This window comes from Vipera ursinii, assembly GCF_947247035.1.
Source record: "Vipera ursinii genome assembly, chromosome: 4".
NCBI classification, from domain to species: Eukaryota; Metazoa; Chordata; class Lepidosauria; order Squamata; family Viperidae; genus Vipera; species Vipera ursinii.
In genome coordinates this window covers 20,301,331-20,315,589 of record NC_139514.1, presented here as the reverse complement: position 1 = coordinate 20,315,589, position 14,259 = coordinate 20,301,331, and the positions used below count along the sequence as shown (strand labels likewise).

At 39.2% G+C, this 14,259-nt stretch overlaps 2 protein-coding genes across 4 annotated transcripts; one reads left to right on the top strand and one right to left on the bottom strand.

Annotated features, from left to right (window-relative positions):
- Positions 1 to 717: 717 nt before the first annotated feature.
- On the bottom strand, positions 718 to 3,669 carry MRPL57 (mitochondrial ribosomal protein L57). 3 transcript variants are annotated; one of them, XM_083361870.1, is made up of 3 exons: positions 3,560 to 3,669; positions 1,725 to 1,764; positions 718 to 1,129 (listed from the first exon to the last, which is right to left on the bottom strand). In XM_083361870.1, the coding sequence occupies exon 3, from the start codon at positions 1,125 to 1,127 to the stop codon at positions 813 to 815; it is 315 nt and encodes a 104-aa protein (XP_083217996.1). In that variant the 5' UTR covers positions 1,128 to 1,129; positions 1,725 to 1,764; positions 3,560 to 3,669; the 3' UTR covers positions 718 to 812. The 3 variants fall into 3 exon arrangements, with proteins under 3 accessions (XP_083217996.1, XP_083217997.1, XP_083217998.1); XM_083361871.1 differs by lacking the exon at positions 1,725 to 1,764 and having other exon boundaries at positions 3,560 to 3,660; XM_083361872.1 differs by lacking the exons at positions 1,725 to 1,764; positions 3,560 to 3,669 and adding an exon at positions 3,318 to 3,543.
- A 95-nt stretch (positions 3,670 to 3,764) lies between these two features.
- SKA3 (spindle and kinetochore associated complex subunit 3) lies at positions 3,765 to 13,287 on the top strand. Its single transcript, XM_083361753.1, has 10 exons — positions 3,765 to 3,932; positions 6,090 to 6,218; positions 6,572 to 6,636; positions 7,153 to 7,318; positions 8,280 to 8,622; positions 10,756 to 10,820; positions 11,323 to 11,498; positions 11,681 to 11,875; positions 11,975 to 12,075; positions 12,885 to 13,287. The coding sequence occupies exons 2-10, from the start codon at positions 6,116 to 6,118 to the stop codon at positions 12,898 to 12,900; spliced, it is 1,230 nt and encodes a 409-aa protein (XP_083217879.1). The 5' UTR covers positions 3,765 to 3,932; positions 6,090 to 6,115; the 3' UTR covers positions 12,901 to 13,287.
- The last annotated feature ends 972 nt before the right edge of the window (positions 13,288 to 14,259 follow it).

Genomic DNA, 14,259 nt, shown 5'->3' with positions numbered 1-14,259 from the left:
GCAAATCTCTTCCACTTAATTCAATTAAGACAACACTCATTAATTTTTCATTAAAATCGTAAAATTATTTGGTGTCTTTTCTATTCTTAACAAATTTCAAGGGCAGCTTTAACACACTCTAAATAAGATGTTAACTGAGCCTGTACCACTGGCAACTATCTACACTTGCTTGAGCCATCCATTAAAAACTCAATCGGGTGACTATCCTAAATCAAAATTTCTTCCAAACCGCAAGCTCGATTTTATACCAATGGTTCTTCATCCCACACCCTCTTTAAATACCTTTTGTGGCCACAGACTCTCAAAATTTAAGTTAAATCGTAACATTTCTTGAAGTTTTCACAGACCCTCTGTGATAATATCACAGATTGAGAACCATTGCTATATACTGTAAAATGAATGAAGTGGGAATGTTCTCTTTGCTGAGAACATATTAAAGTTTTTGTGGGGTTTGCCTCTGAATGCAAAGGTAGATACATGGTTTATTTTCCAGGGGATAGAGGGATGGGAAATAGGAGTAGGCAGCGCCAGCTTTTATGGATTTCTAAAAAAAATTGAATAGGTATGTTAAACATATGGGTGGGTTAATGCATCACTAATATTCTTCTTAAGAAAAAGAGGTCAAATCCTTTTTATAACAATAGTACTAAACTCTGAAAAGAAAAAAAGCATGCATGATTTAGTAAAAGCTTATGTATTAATGAAGCCAATAGCTGATTGAAAATAAGAATATATTTATTGACTTTGTGGCACTGTTTCATTGTCCCCAAAAGCAAGCCCATAAAATCCATTAGAATGGCAAAGGACACATATCAGTAATCTGCCCATCTCTTAGTCACGTTAAGGTGTTTCAGATATTCTGAAGCATACTTGTGTTCAGGAAACTTTGCTTTCTGTTCAGCTATTCTTTGCTGCTTTAATGCAAATACATTTTCTTCATCGTGGCGATACTCCTGCTCTTTTGTCATATATGAACAACTTAGCCAATATTCATTTTCAGCTTCAATTTCAAGTCTCCTAATCATATTTGCCTTCATTAAAGGTGTAACGAATCTTGGCCGTCTATGTTTACCAATCCATTGTTTTCCAGGAATTCTGTTTCGAAATAGTACTCGAGTAAGAAACATCCCTGTAAAAACAAATATGAAATGTTAACTATTTGAAATATTAAGTGGGTAAACATTCTAAGTCAGTGTATTTGACTTACATTAGCAAAGAACAGAAATAATTTTTATAAGTTCCATTTAAGTAATTTGTGCCGTCAATTTGGAGAGATTCCAGATCATTTACAGAAATTAAGAATTAACATAATACAAATCCCTAATAATGTATTACAGGGGTGTCAAACTCAATTTCATTGAGGGCCGCATCAGCATTGCGGTTGCCCTCAGGGGGCCGGGTGGGTGTGGCCTGGGTGGGCGTGGCCTACTAGGTGGGAATGGCTAGAGTGCATATGGCCTACTGGGTGGGCATGGCCAGCTCTACATAATTCGTATCAAGGGTGCCTATGGGGGCCTGGGCAGGAGTGGGACAGATCTGAGGGTCTCTGGCAGAAGGGTCTCTGGGCCAGGGCCCAGGCAGTGGGGGCCGTTCCCTCACTGTTTCCAGGATGGCTTCGCGGGTCACATGAAACCACTTCGCGGGCCGGATTCAGCCCCCGGGCCTTGTGTTTGACATGTCTGATGTATTAGATTAATGTAGGCATTGGTGGCTCCATAGCTCACCTCCAAAGGTCTTTTGGAATATCAAGGTTTTTGCTGGATTCTGGAAGGACATAAAAACAAATGAAATATTTTCATTTTTTTTCAAGAGAGTTAAAAGGGGGAGAAATCAAAAGCGCACTTTTTCAAGTTTTTTTAATGAACCATTGTCTCTCTCTGTATCAATACTCAATCTAAAGGAGTCCTTGAAAGAAAGGAAAACTAGATCAAATGCTTTCATGAAATTAATAGTAGTAGGGATGGCATCTTAAAAGAAATTTGCACACTAATGCTAATTGGGATACTGGTGTGAAAAATACAGGTATTTTAATTATTTGGATTAATATTTTGCAATTTACATTGCAATAAATACCACTGGAATTACAGTATACAGATTAGGTGAAACCTGGCTCAATAGCAGTAACCATGAGAGGGATCTAGGGAGTCCTAGTAGACAATCACTTAAATATCAGCTAGTAATATGCGGCAGCAGCCTAAAACGCCAGTGCAATCCTAGGCTGCATTAACAGGGATAGAATCAAGATCACATAACGCAGGGGTCTTCAAACATGGTCCTTTTCTGACTTGTGGACTTCAACTCCCAGAATTCCTCAGCCAGGCATGCTGGCTGAGGAATTCTGAGAGTTGAAGTCCACAAGTCAGAAAAGGACCAAGTTTGAAGACCCCCTGGTGTAAAATATTGGTACTGCTTTATGAAGCCATAGTAAGACACACCTGGAATACTGCCTCGAGTTTTGGTCACCACACTAGTAACAAAAGTTGAGACTTTGAGAAAAGAGCGCAGAGAAGAGCAACAAAGATGATTAGCAGCCTAGAGGCTAAAACATATGAAGAACAGTTGCAGGAATTGGGTACGGCTAGTCCAGGGGCAGGCAACTTTGGCTCTTTTATGACTCGCGGACTTCAACTCCCAGAATTCCTGAGCCAGGCTCAGAAATTCTGGGAGTTGAAGTCCACGAGTCATAACGAGCCAAGGTTGCCTACCCCTGGGCTAGTCTATGAAAAGGACGAGGAGTAAAATGATAGCAGTGTTCCCATATCTAGGGCTGCTACAAATAAGAGGGGGGGGCGGCCGTCAACCTATTTCCCAAAGCACCTGAAGGCAAGACAAGAAGCAACGGATGGAAATTAATCAAGGAGAGAAGCAACCTAGAACCAAGGAAAAATTTCCCAATACTGAAAAGAATTAACCAATGAAATGGCTTGCCACTAGAGGTTGTGGGTGCCCCATCGCTGGAGGCGTTTAAAAAGAGACTGGACTTGATATAGGATACGGCAGGGGTCTTCAAACTTGGCCCTTTTATGACTTGTGGACTTCAACTCCCAGAATTCCTCAGCCAGCAAAGCTGGCTGAGGAATTCTGGGAGTTGAAGTCCACAAGTCATAAAAGGGCCAAGTTTGAAGACCCCTGGGATACGGAGTCTCCTGCTTGAGCAGGGGGTTGGACTAGACGACCTCCAAGGTTCCTTCCAACTATGCCTCCCCACTCTAGTGGGGGAACCCAAATAAAACCAAGGTATAAATAGAATTCGTGCTGTAGTGCACTTTTTTTTTCTCCCCGACCTTGGCAAATTCAGGTTGGGGAATTTCGCCTACCTTTAAGTAGCGAAGGTTGAGAAGAACTGCTTCAGTCCCCTCTCAACTTGCACCGGGCTGGCGTTGAAGACCACCTGAAAGCTTTTGCAGAAAACACTCTCGCAGCTGCAAATGGCCGGCTGCGACCTCAATCGGCCAGGCACCCACAACGGTTCTTACTACTGACATGCAGGATCGCCCTCGTCTAACCAGGCAATGGGCCGCCGCACGTTCCTTTGCCGCCTCAAGGTCACACTACTCACCGGGATCTTCCCAAGTCACCGGGCCTCGTTGCCTCCTTTCCAGCCCGAGCGATCCGGATCGAGCCAAAATGGCGCTCCGAAGGCGGCTGCGCGGAACGAACCTCGAGTCTCGCCTCTCGCGAGAGCACTGAAGCAAGAGGGCGCGTCGTAAAAAAAAAGGCCGGTAAATGCGGACTGACCAATTGACGCCCGGCTGCATCACGGGGTTGCAATAAAGAAGGCCAATCGGCTGCCGCCGTCCCGGGAAATTCAAAACGCCGCGAAGGGAAAGAAGAGACCAGCTGTGGTCTGAGGCCTAGTGGTGATCGCAGTCTGGGCGAGATACGAAGGCGCCTTTGTCCCGCATCTCTGCGGCTTCTGCCAATGATCGGAGGTATTCAAGGAAGGCTTAGACCAAGGGTCTTCAAACTTGGCCCTTTTATGACTTGTGGACTTCAACTCCCAGAATTCCTCAGCCAGCGTATGCTGGCTGAGGAATTCTGGGAGTTGAAGTCCACAAGTCATAAAAGGGCCAAGTTTGAAGACCCCTGGCTTAGACGAGGGGGCGGGAGGCGAGACTTTTCTGACGGTCGAAAGCTTTTCAGCCTCCCGAAAACTGATTTCCTGCAGTCCTTGTTAAACGCCCCTCTTGTCTCCTGAAGGACAAATGGGAGTCTTTAGATCAGGGGTAGGCAGCCTTGGCTCTTTTATGACTCGTGGACTTCAACTCCCAGAATTCCTGAGCCAGCTAGCTCGGGAATTCTGGGAGTTGAAGTCCACGAGTCATGAAAGAGCCAAGGTTGCCTATCCTTGCTTTAGATAGACTTGAAGGGCACCGTGGATTAATTGCCAGCGAGATTAGATAAAATATTTTCTTCCCCAGAACAGGTACAGTACTTGTGCATGTGTTAAAAATTGGCATGGTTGCAATGTACAGATTGAGACAAGGTGGCTCAGTGGGTTAGGACGCTGAGCTTATCGATCGGAAGGTCAGCAGTTCAGGGGGTCAAATCCCGAGTGCCGCGTAGCAGAGTGAGCGCCTGTTACTCGTCCCAGCTTCGGCCAACCCAGCAGTTCGAAAGCACATTAAAATGCAAGTAGAAAAATAGGGACCACTACAGTGGGAAGGTAACGGCGTTCCGTGCGCCTTTGGCGTCTAGTCATGCCGACCACATGACCACGGAGACGTCCTCGGACAAGCGCTGGCTCTTCAGCTTTGAAACAGAGATGAGCACTGGCCCCTAGAGTCGGAAACGATTAGCATGCATGTGCGGGGGAACCTTTACAGATGGAGAAAGGCAATGTCTGGAGATGTATGCAGTACCGTTTCATTTTCTGTTACAATTGTAATGTTTAATTCAGTTTAGACACCAGGTAATTCCAGGCCATTTGCAAATAATGACATAAATGCTCATACAAATAAAACCAAGGTGGGATGAACACACAATGTACAGACAAAAAAATATAAAGAGACACACCCAAAACAGCCCCACCTGCATCACTCCAATGCCTGGGAGAACAATTAGGTCTTGAAGGCTTTATGGAACACCAGGGTGGGAGTGACATGGATTTCAGGGGAATTTCATTCCAGAGGACAGGCGCCATGACATAGAACAGAGGTCCCCAACCTTTGGGGCACCAGGGACCAGTGCCATGGAGAAAGGTTTTTCTGCGGACTAGAGGGGGTGTGGTTTTGAATGCTGCCTGCATCCCAAGGATGGAGCTTTGGTTGTTTGTGCAGCCTGCTTGCTGGCATGCTGTGGACCAGTGTTGGTCCGTGGACTGGGGGTTGGAGACCCCTAACATAGAAGGCACACTTTTGGGATTCTTATAGATGACACTGTTTAATCAAAGGAACCCAGAGCTCTCCAATTCTGCTGCTACATACTGGCCAGTCAGAAATGACAGGAATCAGGTGATCCCTCAAATATCCTAACAATACGAGGTAAGACTTTATAGGCAATAACCTTCATCCTGAATTGCACCCAGATGCCAACTGGCAACCAGTACATTTCACTGCCTGCACTGCTGTATTGTAGACCAGGTGAAGCTTCTGAGTGGTTTTTCAAGGGCAGCCCTATGTAGAGCACATCACAACAGTCAAGCCTAATACTGTTGCTTTGTGGGAAAGCCCTTTAATTTTTTCTGAATACATAGTCATTTGCTTAAGGCATGGGTGTCAAATTTGCAATGTCACATGATATGTTGTGACGTATGGTGATATTTTTTTTCATTGCTGGCAATGGGGTGGGTGCAGTTTTGGTATGACACATCTGGCCTGTGGGCCAGCAGTTTGACACCACTGGTTTAAGGCTTGGGAGGAAAACAGCATTTTCCACATAGAAATGCAATATAGAGGGAAAATACCTAGAATTAGATAAATATATGTGCTACTAGATCAACCTCCCCCTTTTATATAAATTTGCATGTATGGAAAGACTGTTTCAATTATTTCTAAGCTATAATATATTTTTAGCAATCTTTTAATGTGTTCATTTAACATAAGTTGAAAAGTTGAAAACTTTCATATTCTTTCTGAAATTCATCTTAGGAATGAGCTATTAGCTTTTCTTCAGTATGGATGTAACAGGAACGTTCTTCAACAAACTGCGAACTTTGGCAGTCACTTTGGAGAAGCAGGCTGAGCAATTTAAGCAAATTTTACTTGAAGAAGATGAAGGTGAGAGTGCAGTAAATAATTGCTTTGCTTCAGAAAGCTTACACTAAGACAAAACCAAACAACCTGATTTTGGCTTAAACAACACAGAATGTAAATTCGGACACTGTCATTCTGCATTTGGGATATTAACTAAAACGTTGTGTTTCTGATTCAGTTCAGTTCAGAAGAATTATACATTTAATTGGTTCATTTCTGAAGCTCTAATGTTCCCAGGACTCCCAACCGATGACCATGATATTTTCTGATATTGCTAGAACATCTCACCTTTTAAATAACAAACATTGATGTATAGTGTTGTACATTCTTTTTCTAAAGATTTTGGTTGTGATTATTTATTTTCAAATGTTTTGAAGAATTTGAAGATGATTCTCCAATGAGATATCTACATGAACTCTACTCTGAAGTCAGAATACTAAAGGTAGATATGGCCTGCTTCTCTTTATTCTCTTCACTTTCAAATTGTTTCTCTAGGACTTCATAGTTTTTAAATGTGTTAAAGTCTGGTTTAGTGGGAGATCGGTATGTGTGAAAATTGGCTTCTCTGTGTTAGGTAGTATCCTGTGATAGTATTTCATATTCCCTGAGATAGAAAACCTGATTTCTTCTATACCATGCCTCCTGAAACTTTCCATGGTAAATTTGTAATATTTCCAGAGAACCCACCAATCCTAAGATCTTCTATTAGGAGATGATAGCCTTATTTAAAAACACAAGTCATTTTGGATAGCATGAAGTCATAATTAGACATGTTCTAAAATAAACTATGTTTTTATTGAAATGAAAACATAGGAAAGGAACCTTGTTGCTGCTTCTATGTAATAAACAGCTTTTGTGCTAAACCTGACATGTAACTTGCTAATACATACACACACTGACTATTACTGTTTATTACTTTATAATGATCCTTTCTAATTCAAACAAAAACAAACCATAGGCTGATGCTGATAATATTCTACATACAAGTTCTTCAGAAAGAGATGCCACATATGACTTCATAAAGGCCAGCAAAGTTCTGATGAAGAAAAATGCAACAAATATTGGAAAAATAAGAGATCTGTTTCAGAAATATGGTTACAAGACATTTATTGGCCTGAATGAAGGTAATTTTTTCCCCTAGAAAATTTGGTGTTTTAATATACTGCACAGTTTATTTCTGTGTGCATTGCTAATATTAAAAAGAATAAACACTTCAACTTGGCAATGCCTAATATTACACTTCATCTTCTATAGCTTTAAACGTCTGATCTTAACATTGCTGCCAGATTTGGCACTGCTTAAGTCAAAAGTTTAAAAATTTCTATAATATGCATATGTACTAAAAACTATGCCTCAATTTATTTTAAATTTTTGCCAGTTTTCCTAAGATACAAAATTTACTGGCCTCTGTTCTGTAAAATAAGCTCATCTATACATAGCTTCTGATTATTCCCATTGTGTTTCCTTCCATGGCATTTGAGGATGCATGTTCACACTGGTATAACCCATAATTATTTAAACCAATTCAGATTAGCAAGATTTTCCATCTCCACTTCATCTATAGGGTGGCGATATGATGGAGCATTTGCAATAGTAGTAGTAGTAGTATGGAATTTTTTATTCTCTTATAACTAAGTAGAGGACATATATGGAATAATTGGTATAATGATATATGCAGTCTGATACATCATAATATTAAACACGGAACCTCTAGATTAAAAGCTTTGTGATTATATTGTAAATGCATTCAAAATAAGTATTTGTTTAAAAGTGATTTAAAATTTAATGATTTAAAAAATGATTTAAAAAATAAAGAGAATAAAAAACTCTTTAAATATATACATTGCCAAGACATAACACACTTTGGCTTTAGAATTATTCATCTCTTATTTTTATATAGAGGTCATTATTGCTTATTCAAAAAAGCATGGTTAAAATGCTTGATTTAGTGGTGAAACCTTGGTTATAGTGCAAGCAATGGTAATGATAGAAGGGCACGATTTGTACAGAAAATCCACATTTGTGATGTATTCCTTGACTTTTGGTATGCCTTATCACCGGATTGAGACAATTCTGTTCTTAAAGCAATAAAGGTTGAAGATGAAACCAACGCTGAATCTGCTATATCTGATCAAATAGAGCCAAAACCTCTTGATTTTCCTCAAAAGTCATCTGGATCTCATAGTCCTCCGAAAACTCCTCAGCTTTCAGATTTTGGGCTTTCAAAATATGCCCTTCCAAGTACTTCAGACACAGTGCACATGCCACATAGCCAGAAGGAAGATGTGAAAGTCGATAAATCTGAATATTTGTCACCCAAAATAGAATATTTCAAAATCCACGGGCGTGATCTGTCTGTAAATGATGAAACCACAAATTTAATGGAAGACCAAACAATCTTCTTACTTAATAAAGCAAAAAAAAATAGGTAAGTAGTATCCCTGGAAATCACTACAAAAATATAACTATTATTATTCTGTAATTTTGTATTTTTATGTCTGAAGTAATAAGAGTAATATTTTGATGTTATCTTCTTACATGCATAAGTATATCATTTCTGCTGCCCCATTTCTAAAGATTCCAAGCAGCTTTCAAGTAATAACATAATACTGAAATATAAAAAGACAGTAGCATGAACAAGAAGGCCATGATGTATCTTGCTGCAGAATTATGTATTGAAATGTTCAAACATGTCCAAATAGCTTTCTGAAGAGTCATATTTTCATGGTTCTCCAAAACTAATAGGGCGGGATGGCCTCTGAGGTAGAACATCCCTGAAAAATTCAAGCATAGGATCTCTTTAAGCAGCACTCCCTTCTATATCTCACACAATGAGCAAATTCAACTCAGAGAAGGCAATCTTGTATATGTACAAGCCCTAAGCCATATTGGACTTTAAAGGTAATAATTAGCACCCTGAGGTGTACTTGGAAGCTAAGCAGTTCCCAAAAAAGTAATGTAATATTACATGAGTGGACCAGAACAATTTGGGTCCTGCATGCTCAATCATCTTGCAATTTCCAAAAACGTCTTCTATGGCAGCCCTAGGTTGATCAGTTACAGTAAACCAGCCATGAAGTAACAACAACAAAGCTGTTGTGATGTGAGCAAAGCTTTCTGTAGTAAAATTGACCATTATGTTGCAAGGGGCTTCTTGGCCTAAGCCTCCAGCTCCTTACCTGCTGTTCAAAGAAGAGCTGAAAGCCTGGAAAAAGCCCTAGCTTGCAAGCCATGGCCTTGTAGGGAAGCATAAACCCACTGGGAATAAAAAATGAGCCGTCTCTGAATATAGTTGAGAAAGGATTGATATATTTGTTGCAAAGCATCGCAGGAGAAGACATCTACTTCTCTTGACTGTTGGTCATGCTGGTTGAAGCTGATAGCTCATAATGGCAAGAATTGTGTTCTTTAGGCTCTCAACAATTATGCTGCTGAATGTCAGTAGCAAGCTGCTGAAACTAGTATGGTGCAGTTTCCTATCATTTTGATGGAAAATGAGGAACCAGTAGTGTAACTCATAAGTTAGTATAAAGCAGACATGTCAAACACAAGGCCCGGGGGCCAAATCCGGCCCGCAAAGTGGTTTCATGTGGCCCGCGAAACCATCCTGGAAACAGTGAGGGAACGGCCCCCACTGCCTTGGCCCTGGCCCAGAGACCCTCCTCCTGCCAGAGACCCTCAGATCTGTCCCACTCCTGCCCAGGCCCCCATAGGCACCCTTGATACAAATTATGTAGAGCTGGCCATGCCCACCCAGTAGGCCATATGCACTCTAGCCACGCCCACCCAGTAGGCCACGCCCACCCTGGCCATACCCACCCGGCCCCCTGAGGGCAACCGCAATGCTGATGCGGCCCTCAATGAAATTGAGTTTGACACCCCTGGTATAAAGTATAATGACAGAGGGATTGGAAAATCCTTGTGCTGGTCACATGTGATATACCCCATCTAGTGAGCATTAGCATTAGCTCACTCATCCATCACTATCCCCAAATTGGTTGCTGTACACCACAAAAGAGGTTGCCCAACCCTACCCTGTATGTTTAGGTCATCAAACCTTTATATAATTTTATAAAGTACAAGAGGACTCACAATCTATAATTTAACTTAAAGTAAATATCAAAAATGGGAAGAAAAGTAGATGAGATTTTTTTTATTATTTTAAGATATGGATATTAGATTTAGAAAAGTGAATAAGAAATAAAGTCAGTAATGACATAGGTAACATTTGTTCCCATTTTGCTGTTCCTTTGGAGATAACATTATGCAAAGCATAGAAAAGGAATAAGAAATAATAAAGCAAAGAAAAACAAGGAAAAGGAAATATATCTAAATCTAGTTTACACTAATATCATTGCATGTTCTACTGTATACATATCTTTCTATTCTTACAACCATTAATTTTATTCTTCCAATAATTATGAGAAAATACATATTTGCAAAAATGTATTAATTCACATCAGCAGTTTCAGCAAATAGAAGACTTGTATGGTGTCATGTATAAGATTAGTTGTACTTTTATTTAAATAACATTTTTGTCTTTTGCTAATAACTTGACCAGATCAGCAGGGATGATGGAATCGAATCAGAATGTGGTAGCACTCAGGCAATCAAATGAAGCATATGGTAAGTCTTATGTAGGTCAAATAACTTCCGGGATATTTCGTATTCCTAAGTGAAGTCTTGGGAATCAACTTGAGAATGTCAAGGTTGAAAAACTGCCTTAATGTATTTCATCTAACATTTGGGATTTGATGAATAACTCCTTGTTGTGAAGGAAAATCTTATAGTTTCTGGACTTGCTTCTGCTGAGCCCACAAATCAAAACTCAGAACTCTTCCTATAGCATTGCCAGTAGTATTCAGGGACATTTTCCCTATCCCACCCCACCCAGATATCTCCAAATAGGTTATAGATGATAGAGGGAAAAAGGAACAATCAGAAATCTCAAATTTGCAAAAATGGCAGAAGAGAGCGGGGGGGGGGGGTACATTAAACTGTCCTCTGCTCTCTTTTGATACTGCTGAATGAGTCTTCTGTTTTCATGAAGCATATTTCTTAAATCAATCCTTTGATCCATTTTTGCATAATTTAACATTTTCAGTGTGAATAAATCAAATGTTTTCAGATGTTGATTCTTTGGCTTCACCTGCTACACCTGAGTTCTGCACACCTGGAGTGAAAATTCCCCACAGAAAGACCACTGTTTTATCAGACTCTCCAGAAAGTAATCATTTGGATGTTCCTAAGCACACCACAGAAATACCTCCACTTGATGCAAAATCTCAGCAAATACAACCTATGGTAAGCATTGAGCAACAGACTGGCAGATTTTAGGAATCTCTTATTAAAATGTCTGTCACATATTGAATCCATAGTATGCCTCAAGAATAATATCTCAATAATTGCTTGATTTAGTTGGTTAATACGTGCTGAAAAATATAACTATGTTTCAAAATTTCAACACTGTTTTTTTCTTTCCTTAGCATGTAAGTGCCACTAAGATAGTGCCAGATAATGATCTTATTATAAAAGACAGTGTTCGACCTGTCCTGGATTCAGACAAATATCTGGAATATATTGGAGAACCCACTTCTCCAGCAAAGTCAGTATATGAGGACCTCTTCAGTTCACCATTACCACCGCCCGAAATAACTGTGATTCCAAAGAATCTTTTGCAGGTTTGACGTGCAAAATTAATTTGCACTAAAGTTATCATTTTATCAGCAAAATTGGAAACATCCATTTTTCAAACTCTCTTCTTGTTTAAACTTCTTTAGATTTTATCCCAGTACAATCCAAATATAGAAGTACCCAGATCAGTTGAGAAAGGAACTAAAGAAGGAAATGCTTCGGTTTGTACTGATAACAAAGAAAACAGGTAAGATTTGAGCAAAAAGTACATTTCCCTTGTATTTTGTGAATGAAATCAGAGTTTTTGAAAGTTGAGTTTTTTGCACTTTCGTGCAATTGAGATTTTTTATCTTTGTCTTAAACAGTGGTCAATCAAAATCTTTGGTATCCTGATACTTTTCTGCCACCCTTTCCTTCCCCCCAAATAATTTTTATTCCATCTTGGCAGGAAAAAAAATGAGCATTGATAGTATAAGTAGTACTCTATCCTTATATACAGTATTTAGTTTGGCTGGTTCACACAAAACGTAAGAGATATTGTTTCTTGTAAACAAGTTAACCCAAGTGCTATTTTTTTACACGATAACCAAGAATAATATATTCTATTTTTAATGAGCTGTCTTACTGAATATTTTGTCTTTTAACTACCTATAATGATCCACTTAGTATGATTTCTCTAAACAAACCATTTTCACACTTTCCTGATGCTAATCATTGTTGTCAGGAAATCAATTTGTGGCTTAAGATCTCCCAACATTATTTGTCAATTGAATAAAGATGCTAGTTATTTCCTGGGGAGAGAGTCCTATTATGAAGGAATCAAAATACTCATCCTTCTCAAATGCTTTGGATATAAAGCCCTACCACTCTAGCCAATACTGCTTTTCAGTTTCCTATTAAAGCTAACTCTGGAAGTGAAATCACAAATCAAATGCTATTTCCCTAATTGAGAATCTTGCAAAATAAATGTTCGTATCTAGTGAAACATGTATACTAATAGCTGAAGCTAATAAAACAAGATTGTAATATAAATGTCCCTCATTATTACATCTGCAGAAAATACTCTGGATGAAATGAAGACTAAAGCTGCATTTTTTCTTCGACTACCAATCTAAAGAGGTTTTGGGAAACTTAACAGGAATAAAAAAAACTACTTTGTAAACTATAACTTCTAATTTCAAACTATTCAATCATTTTTACTCCTGTAAAAATCAACAAAGAACTAAATATGCTGTCAGTTATAAATGATCACATGACTCCAGGACAACGCAACTGTCTTAAGTACATGCCATTTGCCAAGTGCCTGAATTTGGATCTGCAACAGTCATGTGAAAACTGTTCATGTCACTTTTTTCAATACTGTTATCTTTGAACTATCACTAAACAAATGGTTCTAAGTTGAGGACGACCAGTATCTGTGCTTTATCCCTCCGAGTTCAGTATTTTATCTGCCCTCAAATGAATAAAACCGGGGTTTATGGGACATCTCTCAGAAGCCAAAGATGATAGCACCCTTGATGTAGAACCAGTGAATACCTGAATAAAGCATATTAGCATTTTAATGCTACTAATAAAGAACAGAATATTTTAAATTGCTAGACCTACTTAATTCTTATCAAATATTATGTAAGTAAACATAGCTTTTAATCATTTGCCTAGCTAACACAAAATAACTACCGGTATTTATCAATTCTAGAAAATATATAGATTTAACATTTCTGTGAAATTATTAGAGAAAATATGATGTATGCTATTAGATGTTTGACTTGCTAGTAAAATAGGATTACAGTCAAAATGTCCTATCAGAAATTTAGAATTGTTTCAACATTTTAGAAACAGGTTTTCAGTACAGATGCATTTTTAGACCACCTCACCTATTTTCTAGACAGGTCAAAAATGCAACAGTGAGGATTAGCATCGCATTCAGATAAGAGATGCTAATGTGATTGGCAAGAGGTATTATGACATGTGACGTTCCAGAGATGCAGACTGTACTTTTGGCAGATAACCTAGGAATCTCAGAAATAGCGGAGAAACTCATTTTCCAGTGGGGGGGGTAAATTGGGATAAGTATGTAACATTGGAAGAATTGGGGAAAATTGGAAAAGTATAGATGAAAGGAATTAGAGCACCTTAGGCTGTTGAAGATTCAAGACCACCTAAGGATAGTTGTTTTTCTTTTTCCCCATCCTTCTTAATCCACCCTGATTGCATTTGTTTCCACTATTTCACCCCGTTTTCCTTTCTCCCAGTCCTCCCCCACAGCTTTTCTCTCTATTCTCCTTATGCAACATTTTGTTCTTATGGTTCTTTAGTTTTCAATGTTGCCTTTCTATTCACATATTTAAAAAACCAGCTTTTCTCCTCCAGAATAAGCAGCAATGATTTTTTGGCTACGGAAATTACATTGCTTGCTTCCTCTGCTGACAAA